The sequence below is a fragment of the Hylobates moloch genome, unplaced genomic scaffold, assembly GCF_009828535.3.
Source record: "Hylobates moloch isolate HMO894 unplaced genomic scaffold, HMol_V3 SCAFFOLD_3, whole genome shotgun sequence".
In the NCBI taxonomy this organism is placed as follows: Eukaryota; Metazoa; Chordata; class Mammalia; order Primates; family Hylobatidae; genus Hylobates; species Hylobates moloch.
The window spans coordinates 92,965,558-92,986,869 of NW_026652278.1; the positions used below are offsets into that span (position 1 = coordinate 92,965,558).

General features: G+C 40.4%; 1 protein-coding gene across 1 annotated transcript in view; it reads right to left on the bottom strand.

Moving 5' to 3' along the window:
• LOC116461863 (coiled-coil domain-containing protein 7-like) overlaps positions 1–21,312 on the bottom strand; it is a 286,960-nt gene that overhangs the window by 142,507 nt on the left and 123,141 nt on the right. The window contains 2 exon segments of the mRNA XM_058436561.1: positions 10,873–10,983; positions 13,959–14,069. Of these exon segments, the coding sequence (XP_058292544.1) occupies positions 10,873–10,983; positions 13,959–14,069 (222 nt within the window).

Consider the following 21,312-nt stretch of genomic DNA (forward strand, 5'->3'; position numbering starts at 1 on the left):
AATGGGAGAAAATTTTTGCAACCTACTCATCTGACAAAGGGCTAATATCCAGAATCTACAATGAACTCAAACAAATTTACAAGAAAAAAACAAACAACCCTATCAACAAGTGGGCGAAGGACATGAACAGACACTTCTCAAAAGAAGACATTTATGCAGCCAAAAAACACATGAAAAAATGCTCATCATCACTGGCCATCAGAGAAATGCTAATCAAAACCACAGTGAGATACCATCTCACACCAGTTAGAATGGCCATCATTAAAAAGTCAGGAAACAACAGGTACTGGAGAGGATGTGGAGAAATAGGAACACTTTTACACTGTTGGTGGGACTGTAAACTAGTTCAACCATTGTGGAAGTCAGTGTGGCGATTCCTCAGGGATCTAGAACTAGAAATACCATTTGACCCAGCCATCCCATTACTGGGTATATACCCAAAGACTATAAATCATGCTGCTATAAAGACACATGCACACGTATGTTTCTTGCGGCACTATTCACAATAGCAAAGACTTGGAACCAACCCAACTGTCCAACAACGATAGACTGGATTAAGAAAATGTGGCACATATACACCATGGAATACTATGCAGCCATAAAAAATGATGAGTTCATGTCCTTTCTAGGGACATGGATGAAAGTGGAAAACATCATTCTCAGTAAACTATCACAAGGACAAAAAACCAAACACCGCATGTTCTCACTCATAGGTGGGAATTGAACAATGAGAACTCATGGACACAGGAAGGGGAACATCACACTCTGGGGACTGTTGTGGGGTGGGGGGAGTGGGGAGGGACAGCATTAGGAGATATACCTAATGCTAAATGACGAGTTAATGGGTGCAGCAAAACAACATGGCACATGGATACATATGTAACAAACCTGCACATTGTGCACATGTACCCTAAAACCTATAGTATAATAATAAAAAAAAGATGGATTAAAGACTTAAATGTTAGACCTAAAACCATAAACTTAAACCAAAAATAAAAAATAAAAAAAGATGGATTAAAAACTTAAATGTTAGACCTAAAACCATAAAAACCCTAGAAGAAAACCTAGGCAATACCATTCAGGACATAGGCATGGGCAAGGACTTCATGTCTACAACACCAAAAGCAATGGCAACAAAAGCCAAAATTGACAAATGGGATCTAATTCAACTAAAGAGCTTCTGCACAGCAAAAGAAACCACCGTCGGAGTGAACAGGCAACCTACAGAATGGGAAATAATTTTTGCAATCTACTCATCTGACAAAGGGCTAATATCCAGAATCTACAATGAACTCAAACAAATTTACAAGAAAAAAACAAACAACCCCATCAACAAGTGGGCAAAGGATATGAACAGACACTTCTCAAAAGAAGACATCTATGCAGTCAACAGACAGATGAAAAAATGCTCATCATCACTGGCCATCAGAGAAATGCAAATCAAAACCACAGTGAGATACCATCTCTCACCAGTTAGAATGGCGATCATTAAAAAGTCAGGAGACAAGTGCTGGAGAGGATGTATAGAAATAGGAACACTTTTACACTGCTGCTATAAACTAGTTCAACCATTGTGGACGTCAGTGTGGCAATTCCTCAGGGATCTAGAACTGGAAATACCATTTGACCCAGCCATCCCATTACTGGGTATATACACAAAGGACTATAAATCATGCTGCTATAAAGACACATGCACACGTATGTTTATTGCAGCACTATTCACAATAGCAAAGACTTGGAACCAACCCAAATGTCCAACAACGATAGACTGGATTAAGAAAATGTGGCATGTATACACCATGGAATACTACGCAGTCATAAAAAAGGATGAGTTCATGTCCTTTGTAGGGACATGGATGAAGCTGGAAACCATCATTCTCAGCAAACTATCACAAGGACAAAAAAACCAAACACTGCATATTTTCACTCACAGGTGGGAATGGAACAATGAGAACACATGGACACAGGAAGGGGAACATCACACACTGGGGCCTGTTGTGGGGTGGGGGGAGAGCAGAGGGATAGCATTAGAAGATATACCTAATATTAAATGATGAGTTAATGGGTGCAGCACATCAGCATAGCACATGTATACATATGTAACAAACCTGCACGTTGTGCACATGTACCCTAAAACTTAAAGTATAATAATAAAAAAAAGAATGTTTAATATTGGCCCCCACTCTCTTCTGGCTTGTACAGTTTCTGCTGAGAGATCTGCTGTTAGTCTGATGGGCTTCCCTTTGTGAGTAACTCAACCTTTCTCTCTGGCTGCCCTTAACATTTTTCCCTTCATTTCAACCTTGGTGAATCCGACAATTATGTGTCTTGGGGTTGCTCTTCTCGAGAAGTATCTTTGTGGCATTCTCTGTATTTCCTGAATTTGAATGTTGGCCTGCCTTGATAGGTTGGGGAAGTTCTCCTGGATAATATCCTGAAGAGTGTTTTCCAACTTTGTTCCATTCTCCCTGTCACTTTCAGGCACACCAATCAAACGTAGATTTGTTCTTTTCACATAGTCCCATATTTCTTGAAGGATTTGTTCATTTCCTTTTACTCTTTTTTCTCTAAACTTCTCACTTCATTTCATTCATTTGATCTTCAATCACTGATACCCTTTCTTCCACTTGATCGAATTGGTTACTGAAGCTTGTGCATGCGTCACGTAGTTCTCGTGTCAGTTTTCAGCTCCATCAGGTCATTTAAGGTCTTCTCTATGCTGTTTATTCTAGTTAGCTTTTCTTCTAACCTTTTTTTCAAGGTTTTTAGCTTCCTTGCAATGGGTTTGAGCATCCTCCTTCAGCTCAGAGAAGTTTATTATTACCGATCTTCTGAAGCCTACTTCTCTCAACTCGTCAAAGTCATTCTCCGTCCAGCTTTGTTCCGTTGCTGGAGAGGACCTGCGATCCTTTGGGGGAGAAGAAGTGCTCTGGTGTTTAGAATTTTCAGCTATTCTGCTCTGGTTTCTCCCCATCTTTGTGGTTTTATCTACCTTTGGTCTTTGATGATGGTGACCTATAAACGGGGTTTTGGTGTGAATGTTGTTTTTTCTGACGTTGATGCCATTCCTTTCTGTTTGTTAGTTTTCCTTCTAACAGTCAGGACCCTCAGCTGTAGGTCTGTTGCAGCTTGCTGGAGGTCCACTCCAGACCCTGTTTGCCTGGGTATCACCAGCGGAGGCTTCAGAACAGCAAATATTGCAGAAGAGCAAAGGTTGCTGCCTGATCCTTCCTCCGGAAGCTTTGTCTCAGAGGGGCCGCTGGCTGTATGAGGTGTCAGTCAGCCCTTACTGGGAGGTGTCTCCCAGTTAGGCTACTGGGGGGTCTGGGACCCACTTTAGGAAGCAGTCTGTCCATTCTCAGATCTCAAACTCCATGTGGGGAGAACCACTGCTCTCTTCAAAGCTGTCCGACAGGGACATTTAAGTCTGCAGAAGTTTCTGCTGCCTTTTGTTCAGCTATGCCCTGCCCCCAGAGGTGAAGTCTATACAGGCAGGCAGGCCTTGTTGAGCTGCAGTGGGCTCCACCCAGTTCGAGCTTCTGAGCTGCTTTGTTTACCTAGTCAAGCCTCAGCAATGGCAGATGCCCCTCCCTCATCCTCACTGCCACCTCTCAGTTTGATCTCGGATTGCTGTGCTAGCAGTGAGCAAGGCTCCATGGGTGTGGGACCTGCCAAGCCAGGCGCAGGATATAATCTCCTGGTGTGCCGTTTGCTAAGACCATTGGAAAAGCGCTGTATTAGGGCAGGAGTGTCCTGATTTTCCAGGTACCATCTGTCATGGCTTCCCTTGACTAAGAAAGGGAATTCCCTGACCCCTAGTGCTTCCTGGGTCAGGCGATGTTCTGCCATTTCGGCTCACACTCCATGGGCTGCACCCACTGTCCAACCAGTCCCATTGAGATGAACTCAGTACCTCAGTTGGAAATGCAGAAATCACCCATCTTCTGGGTCGCTCATGTTAGGAGCTGTAGCCGGGAGCTGTTACTATTCAGCCATCTTGGGTGGTTCCAGGTTGTGTGTTCTTTATGAGAATCTAACACTTGATGATCTGTCACTGTCTTCCATGCCGCACATGGGACCATCTAATTGCAGGAAAACAAGCTCAGGGCTCCCACTCATTCTACATTATGGTGTATAATTGTTTCATTACATATTACAATGTAATAATATAAATAAAGTGAACAATAAATGTAATGCACTTGAATCATCCCAAAACCATCCCCCACCTCGGCCCTGATCCATGGAAAAAATGTTAATTTTGTTCACTTTCTCTGGTGCAAATAAGGTTGAGGACCACTGATCTAGATCATAATTTTTTTTCATGTATTGTGATACTGTAAGCAATGGCCTATACATGTCAAATTCCTCAGCATGGAAGAAGCAACTGCTACAAAAAAGCAAAAAGAGATCATCAGAGACAGCAACATAAAACTAGTCATTGGGCACACACTTCTCAATGATCTAGGTAAGGGCCTCACCAGAGATCCCTAGGTTTGGTTACCCAACAATAAGGACTCAAAAAAGGAGATTAATGGGCTCTTCACCAGGGAACTCATGGCCTGGTGGTAGTGTGCCATTTTGGGCTCAATGGCAGCCTCCTAGGTTCTGCCTAGTGCTGGCCCCTATAACTAATACAAATGCTGCTCTCCTCTTCTCCCATTGAATTTTGAAATGAATTAGAGAGTCCTGCCAATTTTTATGCAAATCTTTTGGCTAAAAAAAAAAAACCAGAAGACAAGACTATGACATGGCCAATGTCCCTATGTCCCCAGTGAGGAATGGAGGCCCTATATCAAAGTTAAAGTTCAAAGTGGACATGGAGAATTTCATTTCTTGGGCCTTTTGCATAATAATGCACAGGTGACTGTGATCCCCAAAATCCCTGGCATGAGAATGAGGTGGAAATAGATAATGTTTTCTGGTTTTCAGTTGGAGGCCACCACCACCAAGATCCTAATCTGACTACAGGTAGGTCTCTTCAAGCCACTACATACTTCCATCATTATGGAACCCATTACTGAATGGGTTATTGTTATGACATATTGTCTATGTCTACCCCTGACTGTATTCACCCCCAGTCCCTGAGGGGAATTGTTGCAATTAGGACCATTTTGGTGGGGTATATAGAAGACTAAACCCACCAGACTACAAGCACCTATTGTCTTTGTCTCTTAAAAACACTATCAACTGTCCTGGGGATTAAAAAAAAAAAAGTCTTCATTGCTGTGCTTAAGGAAGCCAAAGTTCACCATCTGGCCTTTTGCTTAAGGCATTGTGTGCCTGGAAAATAATTGACTATTGGTGGCTCATGCTATAGTTCTGTCTTTGGCACTGGTGTTACCTGACACTATGACTATCACAGAGGCTACTACCCAAGCTGAGGGAAACAGTTATAAAGCAATTGACATTGTAAATGCCCTTTTTGGCATCCTTGTCCACAAAGATGATCAAGATCAGTCTGCCTTACATTAAATGGGCTGCATTACACCTTTAATGTCCTCCTCAAGGCTGTGACGTGAAAACTGCACCACTCCCAGATGAAGCACTGGCCTTCCACTATATTCATCGCATCTTCCACTGGCCCAGACAAAAACACTACCCGGCAAGGGCTGGGTCACTCTCAGCTTTAGTCACTCTCAGCCCCAACAAGTGAAAGGAAAGCCCAGACTAGAGCTCTCACATTCCCTTAATTGGCATCTTCATGACACCATCTATCAGGTTACCAATAAGACCTCTACCCTTAGGTGCAGCCTAAAGATAGGATGTTCTGGAGACCCTCCAGTGACCACATAGGCTGTTTTTCCCCTTGGCCTTCTCTGATGCATTTTGTCATTTGAGTTACACATCTCACCAATCTCTCTGTTTGCCAATTAGAGTCTACGACAGAAGGATACTGCCACATGTCCCAAGGTTCCTGTTGAACACTTGGACCCATAATCTCCTACAGTTGGCTGAAAGCAAACACCCTTTGATAGACTAATGACTTTTATTGGATTTGGTGGACACCAAGCACATGAGCATGCCATAAAATAGTCTCAAGACCAGAAATTCCAACCAAATATTATATGGCTTTTGTTCCCTAGTTATTTTAAGGTATTCACACTGTAAAGTGTAAAATTTCCATAAACTATATGCTCAACTACATATTCATTCACTTGTTTTGCAGCCCACTTATTCCAGTTAAGGTTTGCAGCTCACAGCACAAGGGGGGAACCAGCCCTCGACAGAATGCCATGCCATATCAGGGTGCACTCAGACACATACCCACACTCACTCAGACAGGGACCATTTAGACACTTCAATTTACCTAACATACATATCTTTGGAATGTGGGAGGAAATTGGAGCACCCGGAGAAAATTCATGCAGACACAGGGAAAATGTGCTAACTCCAGACCATGTGCCTGGCTAGGAATCAATTTTTTTCTTATTAACATTATAATCAAACAATGTTGAACAAAATGATGTTATTCAAGGATGTGCCGTACCACATACTATGGTATAGTACATATGGTAAATAATGTGGTACAAACAACTGTAAGTGTAACTGTAAAACAAATTAAACATGTCTATAAATTGACCTGAAGGGATTTCAAAGAATAATGTGAAGGAAAAAAATACCTACAAAGGGGAAAACTTGAATGCCATCTTTGGGGAAGGAAGATGAAGAAATGAGAAAAAAAATAGAGAAGGAAATAGAGAGACAGTTATCTTTACAAAAAGAAGCACGGGAAAGATATAAGAGACAATATTATTGGTTACCTACAAAATGAGGGGAGAGGACTGGGGAAGAAAATATACTCCTCTAAGAATAACTTTTTGCATATACATCGTTTTACTTTTGAAAGTAGTTTCATGTCCTACAGATTTCAAAAACAAAATTAAATCATCAAGGAAAAGAAGGTGGGATGAAAACTAAAAGGAAATGATGAAATGAAATCATTGAAGAAAAAATAAAAACAATAACTCATCAATATAGTATTTGACATAAACCCTCACTATTGGACGTGAGAGGTGGAGGTGGAGTGTAAACAAATCATGAAATCTTTTTAGTTGTTGTTCTAGTATCAATTTGAGAGGAATTAGAATAGGGAGCAAATAACTAAAGGTATTCATGTGGTTCAGAGCTCCAGCTAACTCAGCCTCAGGGTCCATAAAATGGAAAATAGCTTCTTGTTTGGGACTCCTTCCACTGTGAGACAACCCCATCCCATGCCCACTCACACAGTCTACACTGATGCATCTGACCCTTGCTAAGTGCTTTTCTGTGGGGTAAAATGGGACACTGGTAGAGCTGGGGACCTGCCTCTATCTAGGCTATGGCTTTTAATATGCTAGTAAGTGAATAAGGTTAATTGTTACTTTGAGTTTGGCATGTTATCTTAATAGACCAACTCAAAAACTGGCATTTCTGTTTCTGACAAACTACCACAAAGAGCAGGGTGGTCAATGAAGCACAAAGCCTTTCTGGAAGGAACACTTTGATAGGTGCTAGTGAGCCTGCAGGACACTCTCAGTGGAAGGGGGATGGGGAGGCTACTGGATCAATTGCAAGAGACTCAGCATCCCACAGGGCACTCTGCCAGTCATGTCAATCAATCATCTCTCTTAGAAAGTGCCAGCAGACACCATGCGGTTTTCTAGAATGCTAATGTGTTATCTACATGAGCTTTTCAATTCTGACATGGAACAATAGTCTCTTTATCCTCTGATTCACATACCAAGATATCCAATGAGTCAATTGAAAAATCCGGCAGGTGGGCTCTGACAAAGCTAGGGAAGCAATTTTGTGGTTACCGCTCCTGGCCCTAAGTCAATGCGCTCAAAAAAGTTGGAGACTCTGCATACTGAATTGTACCTAATGACTATTCTTAGCCCTAGGCACTCCCCTAAAAATGGTGGACAGCCTGTAATGCAGTCAGTTATTGAGACTCATGCTTTAATGAAAAGCAGATTCCTGATGATCATTTTGCCCAGGAACTAAGAGACGTGGGTAGTGTGCCTTCACAATAAAGCAATAATCTTGTTTAACTTAGGGAGTGAGAGGGGCATATTGTGGAGCTTATCACTACAGAATGCCTTCTTAAGAGGATCTTGACAGTGCCCATATTGCCTAAAGAAGTGCAGGAAAGGGGGACGAATGATGTAAACATCTGAAACCCTCTCCTTCCTCAGTTGGGTACTATTTTTGGCTCTGACAGGATTGCCCACCCATGACGTGTTCCCTGCTACTGGAAAACATGTTTGGGCCATCATCTGCAGAGGCTACAATGGCCTCTTGAGGCACTCCGCTGTCTTTAAGGTCACTGATGGAGTGAGGACAGTTGTGTTCCCTGCTACTGGAAAACATGTTTGGGCCTTCATCTGCAGAGGCTATAATGGCCCTTGAGCCACTCCACTGTCTCTAAGGTCACTGATGGAGTGAGGACAGTAATGACAAGATTTGACCAGATTCAGATCTCTAGTTTCATTTCATAGCCTTTACTAGCTCAATTAAACCTCCTTATAAGATAATGTCAATTAATTTGTGGCACAATTCAGATCTTAACTGACAAATTTCTGGGCATGGAAAAAGCATCTACCACCAAGATAGCAATGAGTGACCAGTGAACAGTGTGACCTAAAAGTGGTAATTTGGCACCCATTCCTGGATGATCTAGTTAAGGGCTCTCCCCAAGAAATATATGAGTCTAGTTAATCAACGATGGAATCTGAAGTAGGACACTGATGGACCTTTCACCAAGAATCTCCTGGCCAGGTAGTGGGCCATGGGTACCAACACACAGCCCCACTAAATCCAGACTGCGATGACCCCTATGACTAATAAAAGTGCTCTTCCCTTTGCACCTCCCAGTGATATTGAAATCAATCAGAGAACCCTCCACTACTTTTGCTCAAACTTCATGCTCTCAAAAATAAAGAAAATTAAGAGTTAGGCCAAGATCCCTATATTACCAGTGGTAATCTGAGAATGTATGGTAAGGTCAGAATTCAAAGGGAAGGTGGGAAGAAATTGCATTTCTAGGGCCATTAGGATACTGGTGCACAGGTGGCTGTGATCCCCACAACCTCTGACACCAGGAACTGGGGAAAAGAAGTAATGCTCTCTGGTTTCGCATCTGAGGACACCACCAAAAGGACCCTTGATCAAACACTACCATGAGAGTATCCTTTCGGACAACTGCAAAACTCCATTTTATTCCCCTCCCCCACCAAATGTGTTGTTGGTATAGATGTATTTTCTATGTGAACCCCCACTTGCATTCATCCCAGTCCCTGATGGAAACTGAGGCATTTAAGGTCATTTTAGTGGGGCATATGGAAGAATGTAAATATCCAGATTAACAGCACCTAGCACCTTTGTTTCCCAGAATAGCTTCCTAGGAAGAAACAGAAATGGCTGTTGTCATTTGTCGAGCTTAATGAAGCAAAAGTTCTCCATGAGACTATTTCTCCATTCAATAACTAAGTAGATCTTGTACATACCCTCAAGTGCATAATGACTCAATTGATTTTGCTGGTCCAATGCTATATTACAGCCCTGGGCACCAAAGACACATGAGACTATAGTTGTCATACAGGATATTTTCCAAACTGAGGGAACTTGTTTGCAACAACTGACACCTCAAATGCCTTTCCATATCTTTTTTTCACTTAGATGTTCAGTTTAACCTTACATAGAATAAGTTGGAAAACATAACTAATATCCTTCCACAAGGCTACCAAACTGCTCTAATATCTGTCATCAACGCATAATGACCTCTAAATAGCCTGGTCCCAAGGGGAGGACTAGCCTTTCATTATATTAATTATATCATTTAAGTGGACTCAAGCAAGGACATCACCCAAAAGGACTGGATGCTCTAATGACTCACCAGCGGCTCTTAACTGGGCCATTAGTTCAGACAAGATACAGTTACCTAGTACCTGGATAAAATCCCTAGGATTGATTTCTAAGGGGTGACATCTCATTCCAGAGGAGACTGCCAAGCTTTGATCCTTTCTGGTCTAACAAATAAAAACAAGCCCAGGCTAGGTGCAATGGCTCACACCTGCAATGCCAGCACTTTGGGAGGCCAAGGTGGGTGGTTCATTTGAGGTCAGGAGTTCGAGACCAGCCTGGCCAACATGGTGAAGCCCTGTCTCTACTAAAAATACAAAAATTAGGCAGACGTGGTGGTGCGTGCCTATAATCTCTGCTACTCGGGAGGCTGAGACAGGAAAATCACTTGAGCCTGGGAGGCGGAGGTTGCGGTGAGCCAAGATCGGGCCACTGCACTCCAGTCTAGTCTGGGCAAGAAAGTGAGACCCTGTCTCAAAAAAAAAAAAAAAAAAAAAAGCCCAGCAGTTACTGGAACTGTTTGGATAAATACGCTCTCATTTTCCCTATGTGGGATCCTTGATGATGTTCATTCATCTATGGGGTTACCAGAAATTCTGTTTAAGTGGGGCCATGACCAAAAGGATGCCCTAGAGTCCCTTAAACAGGTGTCCTAGGTTACCTTTCCCTAGGTTATTATGATCCCCATTTGCTGTTTTGAGTTGCGGACCTTAGCAATATCTTTGCTGATTGGTGCCTATGGAAGAAAGCCACAGGTGAGAGGTGCCCATTAAGTTTTTGGCCCCATAATTACTTTCAGTTGGCTGAAAGGCACACTACTTTGGGGGATACTGTGTGTCCTGTGGTCATGAAATAATCTAAGGGCCAGAAATCTCAAGCAAAATGTATCAATATTCTTCCCTTTTTTCTTTAATTATGGTAGGGTATTCACATTTTAGTCAAAGTTTAAAACTTTTGTGAACCAAAGCAAAAATACCTTCGGATGAACTTACTTTTAAATAATTTAAAGTTATCTTTACTTTTTATACTTACTAGTAATTCTTTGCCCTTTGAGAGTTCTTCGTTCCTTCACCTGCATTTCTGATTTTGACATCGAGTCTTGATGCCTAAGTATAAGATTTTCATCTGGTTCTTTATCGTGAGCTACAGAAAAAGATGCGTTTAGTCCGCTAAATTAAAAATAAATCTATTTGAAATCTATAGATTTCAAATTTACAAGTGTGCAGGGGCATTTTCTCTCATTTTTGTAAAGTTATGAATAAATTACCATAATGTTATATCTACTATGAAAATTGTGAGAAGAGTTTCAATGGGTGTGTGTTGAAACTATCTAATCATATCAATATTCTTGCACTTTGAATATGTTTAATCTTAGTCTCTGGCTTTCTTAGGTTTTTTATATTTTCAATTAATACATATTCATAGACCAAACAATGAAAATGCATATGCACCAGGTTATTCATTACAGCATAATTGCAAATACTCAAAACCACCTAAATGTACAAACATAGATCTGTTGAGTAAAGCATATAAATGATGACAATATCAACTATGGGCTATAATGTGGTCCAAAAAACTGTATATACAGTTACAAAAGGAATGAAAAAGATCCCTACAAACTGACTTGGTGATATTTCTATGAAATAATGTTTAGTGGAAAAAAATCAAAAGAGAGAATATCTAGTATACTATCTTTTAAGTAAGAAAGAAGAGGAAATAAGAAAAATATGAGGAGATATCTATGTTTATTAAATAAACACAGAAAGATAAACCAGAAAACAAAGTAGTTTGTTACCAAGTCACTGCAAACACTGCTTGCTGAGTTGCACCCAATGACTATTGTTAACTCTAAATATGTCCCTGGCATGAACAGACAGCCTATGATGACACAATTGTTTGAGATTTATATTAAATTTGAAAGAATAAAGATCTCTCAGGTTCACCTCACCAGTGACCTGAGGAGTTTATAGGAACTTGAGTAGTTTGCTTCTACCATAAAGGAGGTAATCGTGTTAAGACAGTGTGCAACAGTGGCACCATGTATAGTGTGTCACAACACAGCCCCTCGTTCTGAGTGCCCTAAAAGTGTCCAAGGAAGATGAGGAAGGGTGGCAGGGAAAAAAAAGAGATATGAGCACTAGAGACACTCTCCTTTCTCTACAGGCTATCATTTGTTTTCTGAAAGTTTGGCCCACTCATGATGAGTTCCCTGACACTGCAAGCATTGTCTAGTTACTCAACAATGAAGTCTCAAAGAAGAGCTTGATGGACTCCCCACTAAGGATCTTCTGGCCAGGCAGTAGGGCATAGGGCCAATATACAGCCCCACTAGAGTCAAAATGGTGATGATACCTATAACTAACACATGTGCTATTTTCTCTACCCATCACAGTGATCTTAAGATGAATCAGAGAACATGGTCTGTGTTTACCCAGAAGTCTCAGCTTTCAAAACAAAACAAAATTAGGGGTTAGGCCAACGTCCCTATTTCCACAGTGGCACCTGAGGATGTATACCAAGTCAGAGTTCAAAGAGGTCATAGTGTAGAATTGCATAACTCGCATCATTTGAATACTAGTTTGCCAATGATTTATCTCCACAATCTCTGACACCAGGATGAGGGTGAAACAGATAATGCTATATGGTGTGAGGTCTGAAGCCACCAAAAACATGACCCTTACCCAAACACAACTATGGGTGGGTCCCACTGGGCCACTACAAACCTCCATTTTTATGATTCCCTCTACTGAATATATTATTGATATAGACGTATCTTCTGTGTGAATCCCCAATCACATCAGCCTCAAGCCCTAAGGCGAACTACTGCGGTTAAGGTCATTTTAGTGAAGCAGGTGGAAGACTGTAAACTTCTAAACCACAAGTGTCTAGATATTGGTCTCCAAAAATTACCTGAGGGAGAAATAGAAATCGCTGCCCTTATTGCTTAGCTCTTCATGATCATGAAGCCAAAGATGTTCATGAGACTATTTCTCCATGCAATAACTAAGTTGGCCTGTGTATCACCTTGGGTGCCTATAAACTCCATTGATTATGGGAAGCTTAATGCTATGGTACTTCTTAGAACACTGATATGACCTGACATTGTGACTGTCCATAAAGGTAATTACCCAAGCTGAGGGAAGTAGGTATAAAGCAATTGACACAGCAAATGCCCTTTTCAGCATTCCTGTCCACACAGATGATCAGGAACAGTTTGTCTTATATGGAACAGGTTGCGATACATCTTTAAAATCCCTCCACAAAACCATGATCTGGAAACAGTTCTGTTCCTATTAATCTTCTACGACATTGATGACTCCCTACTGGTAGGGAGTAGGCCAAGGCAAGTCCACTACCCAGCAAGGACTGGATGTTGTATTGGCCCACATGCAGCAACATGGCTGGGCCATTAATACATAAAAAGTACAAAGACCTTGTTACCCAAGAGGAATTCCTGGGAGTAAACTAGAAAGAGAAAACATGTCTCACTCCTGAGGAGGTAACTGTCAAACTATGGTCCCTCTCTATTGTAACAAATACACAAGAGGCCAAGCAATTTGTGAGCCTATTCTGCTACTGGCAGCTCCCTTGATGGAATCCTGATTGCAATCATTTTAAAGTTACCAAAAAGGCCTCTACCTTGGAGCAGGCCCCAACCAACAGAATGCCCTGGAGTCCATCCAACAGGCCTCCTATGCCACTGTTCCCCTTAGCATCTCTGATCTTTATTTGAGTTAAAGGTCTCGGCAAACTTTCACTGATTGATGCCAAATGGAAACAGCTTACTGAACAGGTCAGTGGAATAAATTGGGCTTTTGGACCTGTAACTTCCTAGAGTTGTATAAAAGGTACACACTCTTTGAAAGACAATTATTGGCCTGTTATTGTCCTTGGTGAATACTGAGCACATGATCATGGCTACAAAATACCGTTACAACCAGAAATACTAACTAAAAGTAATAAATACTCTAGCTTTTGTTCTCTAGTTATCTTATGGTATTCATACTTTAAGTTCAAGGTAAAATTTCTGTAAATTCAATATTCATGAACCGAAGAAAAATATCTTTGCTGTGACTAATTTAAAATAATGTAAAGTTATGTGTAATTTTTATACTTACTGGTGAGTGGTTGCTCTGTAGAAGTTTCTTGTTTCTTTACTTGCAATTTGGTTTTTGACAATGATTCTTGATGTTCAACTACAAGCCTTTCATTTGGTACTTCATTATGAGCTACATAAAGAAAATACATTTATTTCACTAAATAGAAAAATGGATCTGTTGTGAAATTTCTGTATTTCAAATTTATAAAACATTTACATGAGCAATCTCTGTCACTTCTACAAAGTTATAACTAAATTACAATAATAATAGATTTGATGAGAAAATGCTGAAAAGAAATTTAATGGCTGTATGTTGATGCTTTCTCACTTTATAAACATTTCTAGGAATCATATATAGTTAGTCTATATTTTTCCTAGATTATTTATATTGTATAGATCATATAGATGTCATAAACCAAACAATAAAAATACATATGTACAAGATTATCATTATGGCATTATTTGTAATTACAAAATACTCAAAACCACATAAATGTTCAAGCATTGGATATTGGTTGAATAAGCCAATGTATACACCATAAAGTTCTAGGGGTGTCCAAGAGAGAAAATACAGTCATGGATTCTTAGTTTCTGCTTCTGGTTGAGCCAGTAAAGCCCCTTTCTCATTCCTCTTTTCCGCTTATCACTAGAGACAAACTAAAAACCATGGCTTTGGGCTGCTAAAAGCCTAAAACAAAACAGAACAGAATGACAACAACAACAAAATAAGGCAGGTTGGACAAGCTTGCTATAAACTATAGTATAATGAAAGTTATGGTTAATAATGTGGTACAATAGCTATACATAGAGTTGTAAAAGCAATTTAAAAAAATCTCTATAAACTGACCTGTAGGGATTTCCAGGAGACAATGTTAAGTGAAAAAAAAAAAAAAATCCAAAAAAGAGAAAACTTGTAAGCCACCGTTAGGTAAGGAAGAAGGATTAAAAAAAGAAAGAAAGGAAATTAGAAAGATACTTAGCTTTACAAAATGAAACAGGTGAAATGTAAGAATACAATATAGTTGATTACCTACAAGATGAAAGAGGGAGAACTAGGGAAAGAATGGAACTTCTCTAAGTATACCTTGCATATTTTTTACTTTTGGAATCAGTTTCAGGTTTCATATATTTCAAAAAAATAAAATTAAATCACAAAGGATAAGAAGAAACTAAAACTGAAAGCAAATTTAGTGAACCTATTAAAGGGAAAAAAGAACTCATACAGGTAAATCATCAATACAATACTTAACATATGCCCTAATACTTGGGCAAGTGTATGGAGAAGAGACGGTACACACATCACAAAATATTTTCAGTAGGTTTGTTTTTCTAGAAGTATGCGCTAAGCAATTCTAAAATAATTTTGGAACTGCAATACATCTAGATTTTAAGACCAACATGGCTGACTAGAAGCAGCTAGTGTGAACTGCTTTCACAGGAGAGAAGACAGAGTGGCAAGTAAACTTACAAATTTGTAAGTGGCAAGGGGCTTTTCAACTGGATCATCCAGGAGGCCATCTTGGGATTCATCAAGGAAGTAGTGGTGACCCATGGAGAGCAGAGAGGAGTGAAACAGGACAGCTACCTGCCTGGGATTGGCACAGAGCCAAGGCAGGCTCCCCACCGTGGGGAAAGAGTGAGTGCTTGAGAGTCCCTGGGGACACATACCTCTGCCAGGAACCTTTGCAAACCTAGGCACAAGAGATCCTGCCCAACCCTACTCCCTGGGGCCCCCAGACTGACACAGAAAGCTGCATGGAGTCTTGGCAGAGCCGCTGTTCAGGCCCATGTGGAGCTCCAAGGGCTTTGGATTCCTGAGCACCCTGGGACCAGCTGCCATAGCTCTGCCAACAAGGGAGGCAGGGATCTCCCATGCGCCCCAGGATAAGGGCCCCATCTAGGATACTGAAATGTGGACAGACTGTAGGCCTCACCTCTGGGGCACCTTGCCAAACAAAGCCAACTGGCCTAGGTCCCCAGCACAGCTACCCACCTCACCCCCACCCCCCAACCTGATCACCTGAGCTGGCTGCAGCTCTGCATTTCTCTGAGGCAGAGATTCCAGAGGTAACACAATAGGCCCACAGCTTTTGCCACTGCCATAGTCCCCCCAGTCCCCGTTGCCCTGAGGCTAGGGAGAGAGTATAGAGCTCAAAAGCTATCTCGTGCCTCCAATAGGCGACATGTGCCATAAAGAAAAACAGCCAGACTGTTTTCCATGCAGGTCCCAGGCCTTGCTACTCCTTACTAAGCAGGGCCTTCCGACCTTGGCCCTCAACGCAGCCACCCTACTTCTGCCTGATCACTTCCATCTGTGGCAGCTCTGTGTTTCTATGGGGTGGAATTCCCATTGGCAACTGGCAACCAGCCCCTCTGCCATTGCTGCTGCAGCAGTACTCACCAGCAAGGTGAAAGATCTCTACAATGAGAATTACAAAGCACTGCTAAAATAAATCAGAGATGACACAAAGAAGTGGAAAAACATTCTGTGCTCATAGACAGGAAGAATCAATATTGCTAAAATTGCCATACTACTCAGAGCAATTTACATATTCTATGCTATTCCTATCAAACTACTAACAACTTTTTTTTACAGAATAAGAAAAACCTATTCTAAAATTCATATGGAGCAATAAAGAGCCCAAATAGCCAAAGCAATCTTCAGCAAAAAGAACAAAGTGCAAGATAGCACACTACAGAATTTCAAACTATTCTACAAGGTTACAGTAACCAAAACAGCATGGTGGTGGTATAAAAACATACACGTAGACCCAGGAAACAGGTCAGAGAACTCAGGAATAAAGCCACACACCTACAACCATCTGATCTTTGAGAAAGCTGGCAAACCAAGCAACAGGGAAAGGACTTTCTATTCAGTAAGTTGTGCTAGGATAACAGGCTAGCCACATGCAGTAGATTGAAATTGGACCCCTTCCTTTCACCACATAAAAAAATAAACTCAAGATGAATTAAAGACTTAAATGTAAAACTCAAAAATATAAAACTCTGAAAATTAACCTAGGGAATATCATTCTGGAAGTAGGACTTGGCAAAGATATCATGAGAAAGATGATAAAAAAGCCACTGCAATAAAAACAAAATTTAACAAAATTAACAAGTAGGATCTAATTAAAAATTAAAAATTAACAAGTAGGATCTAATTAAACTAAAGAGCTTCTGCAGAGCAAAAGAAACTATCAATAGAGCAAATAGACAACCTACAGAATATGAGAAAATATTCTCAAACTATGGATCTAACAAAGCTGTAATATCCAGAATCTACAAGGAATTTAAACTAATCAACAAGCAAAAACCAAAGAACCCCATTAAAAATGGGGAAAGGATATGAACAGACACTTATCAAAAGAAGATATACATGCTGCCAACAAGCATAGGAAAAACGCTTAACATCACTAATCATTAGAGAAATGCAAATCAAAACCACAATGAGATACCATCTCACACCAGTCAGAATGGCTACTACTAAAAAGTCAGAAATAAGAGATGCTGATGAGGTTGTAGAGAAAAAGGAAGGCTTATACATTGCTGATGGGAATGTAAATAAGTTCAGCCACTGTGGAAAACAGTTTGGAAATTTCTCAAAGAACTTAGAACTACCATTTGATCCAGCAACCCCATTACTGTGAATAACCCCAAAAGAACATAAATCATTTTACCATAAAGACACATGCATGTGCATGTTCATCACAGCACTATTCACAGTAGCAAAGACAGAATCAACGTGCTCATCAACAGTGGAATGAATAAAGAAAATATGGTGCATATATACCATAAATTGTATCCTTTGCAGCAACATGGATAAGGCTGGAAGGAAATTATCCTAAGGAAATTAACACAGGCACAGAAAACAAAATACCACATGTTCTCTCTTGTAAGTGGGTACACTTAAACATTGAGTACACATGGACACAAAGAGGGGAACAATAGACACCAGGGCTTACTTGAGGGTGGAGGGTAGGAAGAGTGTGAGGACTAAAAAACTACCTGTTAGGTACTATGCTCACTACCTTGGTGACAAAATCATTTGTACATCGAACTCCAGCAATACACAATATAGTCATGTAATAAACCTGCAAGTGTACCACTTGAACCTAAAATAAAAGTTGAAAAATAATAATGATGCTGATACAATTGAGTAATTGTGTTGTGGACTAGTCAGGATTCACACAGAAGAAGAAAGAATATACATATATGAAATGGAGAAAGACAAGAACAACCTCTAAGAAAATGAACTGGAATTTAAGGTGTCCAAGAGATTTGCCATGAATTCTAAACATGACTTTACAGGTATATATCCATGTTTATATGCACTTGTATATGTATGCAGACGTGTGTATGAAGCTGTGTGTGTGTGTGTGTATATATATATACATATATATATATATAAATATAAATACACTGAAGAATCCAACTTCAGGCCAACCCTGCTATTGTGTGATCTTTCAAGTTCAATCATGGACAGTTACAAAGGCATTACCTGGCAATTATCATAGAGATTCCCAACACAAAAGAGACCTGAGGTAAGATTTGTGTACTGCAGGCATAGGAGGTAGTTGCAGTCTTGAATCAACTCCTCTCCCCTTGGCCAACCAGGCTCTTGGGCATATAACATTTTTAGTCTAGTCGCCTTAAGTTGAAAACCTCTTTATAGGGGAGAGTGGGGGCTTGACTGTATTGTTCAGACAGTAGCTGTATTGTGACAAACAATGACTGTATTGTTCAGTCACTGCCTCTGCCCAGACCACCTATGGTGTGAGGTAGTGAGGTAGAGGAAATCCTTAAAGAAACTTTTCTCAGTTCTGACTCAGTATTGTGGACTTAACCAATCCTAGCCTTCCCCACCACTACCTCCCACAGACACAGGTCCAGTCAATTGGCCCACCACAAAATTCAGCTGTTAACTGACAAATTACTAGGCTGAAATAGCAGCTACTTCCAGCACAGCAATTACTTACTAGCTGAGAGAGTGATGAAAAAAAAAATAGTAACTGAGGACTAACTCCTGGAAAATCTGAGCAAAGGCTTTCTTGAAGAGATCTTTTGTTACTGAAAATGGAATCTCAAAGGAGGAGACTGATGGGGCTCTCCATGAAAGCACTCAGGGACATGTAGTAACCAAGGGGTGCTCATTGACTAGAGTACACATCGTAATAGTTCCTATGACTAAAACAAGTGTTATCACTCAGCTTCTTCCAGTGAATCTTTAAATAAGTCAGAGAGCCTGGTGAAACTTACCCCAAATTCTCTCAGTTTTCAAAAGTGAACGAAAATATGGAGTAGATCAGGTCCTTATGTCCCCATTACCCAAGGACCTCTGCTAAGAAAAGTAATGAATTGGGAGATGGGAAAGTACACTTTTTAAGCATTTTGAATAGTGGTGTCAAGATGACTGTGATCTTGACAACCCTTGACGCAAAGATGACAGGCAAATAGATAATGCTGTCTGGTTTTTGGTCTGAGGCCAACATCAAGAGGACCTTTACCCGGGTAAGAAAATATGTGTGTCCCCAGGGCGGGGAACATCATATACCAGAGCCTGTCGGCGGGAGGGATAGCATTAGGAGAAATAGCTAATGTAAATGATGAGTTGATCGGTGCAGCAAACCAACATGGCACGTGTATACCTATGTAACAAACTTGCATGTTGTGCACATGTACTCTAGAACTTAAAGCATAATAAATTAAAAAGAAAAGAAAGAACATATGTGTGTCCCTATGGGCCAACATAAAGTTTCATTGGTATGGCCCCAACTAATGAAGATCTTATGAATATGGATATATTATCTACGTGCAACCCCACTGACTTATCCAAGTCCTCATGGAAGGCTTATTTCCTTATTATTCCTTAACTTATTGCTGCAGTTAGAACCATTTCAGCAGGGCACAGGAAGACTGTGAACCTGCCCAATGTCCTATACTTAGCACCTCTGTCTCCCAAAATCTGTCTAGGAATAAAAAAGAAACAACTGCCTTCTTTGCTGAAGTTAATATAGAGAAAGTCTCCTTGAGATTATATCCTCATTCAATAACTCAGTACATATAAGTGTAGGGCCTTGGATCAATAAAAGATTTTCAATTGATTTTGGCTGTTCAATCCATACAACAGCTCTTTGGCCTTTGTCAATGGTATCTGACATTGTAAACAAAATAGAAGCTATTGTCTAGAGTGTGAAAACTTATGTAACAACACTGCACATGCCCCATTCAGTATCTATTTACATAGAGATGATTAGGATCAGTTTACCCTTGTATGGAATGGATAAAATTGACCACTAATATACTTAATTCTCTATCTGTCTTCAATGCATAAACCATAACATAGAAAAGGTCTCACTACCAGAGGAAGGACTAGCCTTCTAATCCATTCATGACACCATCCCAAACATGAAACCCCCCAAATAGGACTGGATGCTCTGTTGATGCGCAGGTGATAACTCTCTAAATCATTATTACAAAGTACAAGTACCTAGTACTCAAGTGTAATTCCTGAGCATTATCTGTAAGGGGAATGTTGTCTTATTCCATGTGATAATACTGGCTCTGGCTCTCTCTGATCAAACAATTAAAAAGAAGATTAATGAGACTATTCGACTACTTACACTCTTGTATTGCCCATGTGGCAATCTTAATGCCATCCAACTACGGGGTTAGAAGAAAGTTGTTTCCTTTAAATGTGCCACAATCAGGAGGATGGCCTGGAGGTCCTCCAACAAGCAACCCAAACAGCACTACCCCAGACCACTCTGATATCCATTTACTGTTTGAGTAAGAGGTCTTCTGTTTGCCAATTGGAGGTTATGGCAGAAGGACACTGCCACAGGTCAGAGGAATCTATTGGGCTTTTGACCCTGTCATTTTCAGAAATGCCTGAAAAGTATATACCCTTTAAGAGACAATTATTGGACTTTTATCAGGCTTTGGTGAATACTGAGCACACAACCCATGCTTGTGAAATCATCTCAAGACAAGAAATTCCAACCAAAAGTTATCAATATTTTTGTTTTCTAATTATCTTAGAGTATACATGCTTTAGGTCAAAGTTAAAAATTTCTATGAAACATATGCCCAAATACATATTCATGAATCAAAAAAAATTTCTGCTAAGTTGAACTTAAAATAAATTAAAATAGGGGGATTGATGTAAGTAAGATTGTGGAATAGGAGGCCCAGCCCTCATTCTTCCACAAAAATGAAGACTTAACAACCAGACTAGGATAAAATTACCTTTATGAGACCTCTGGAATTCAAATGAGTGGCTACAGCACAGCAGTGGAACACAGAAACAAGGCAAAAGTGCAATTAAAGGATAATAAGAACAGTTTCAACTCTACTCATGTCACACCTCCCCCAAG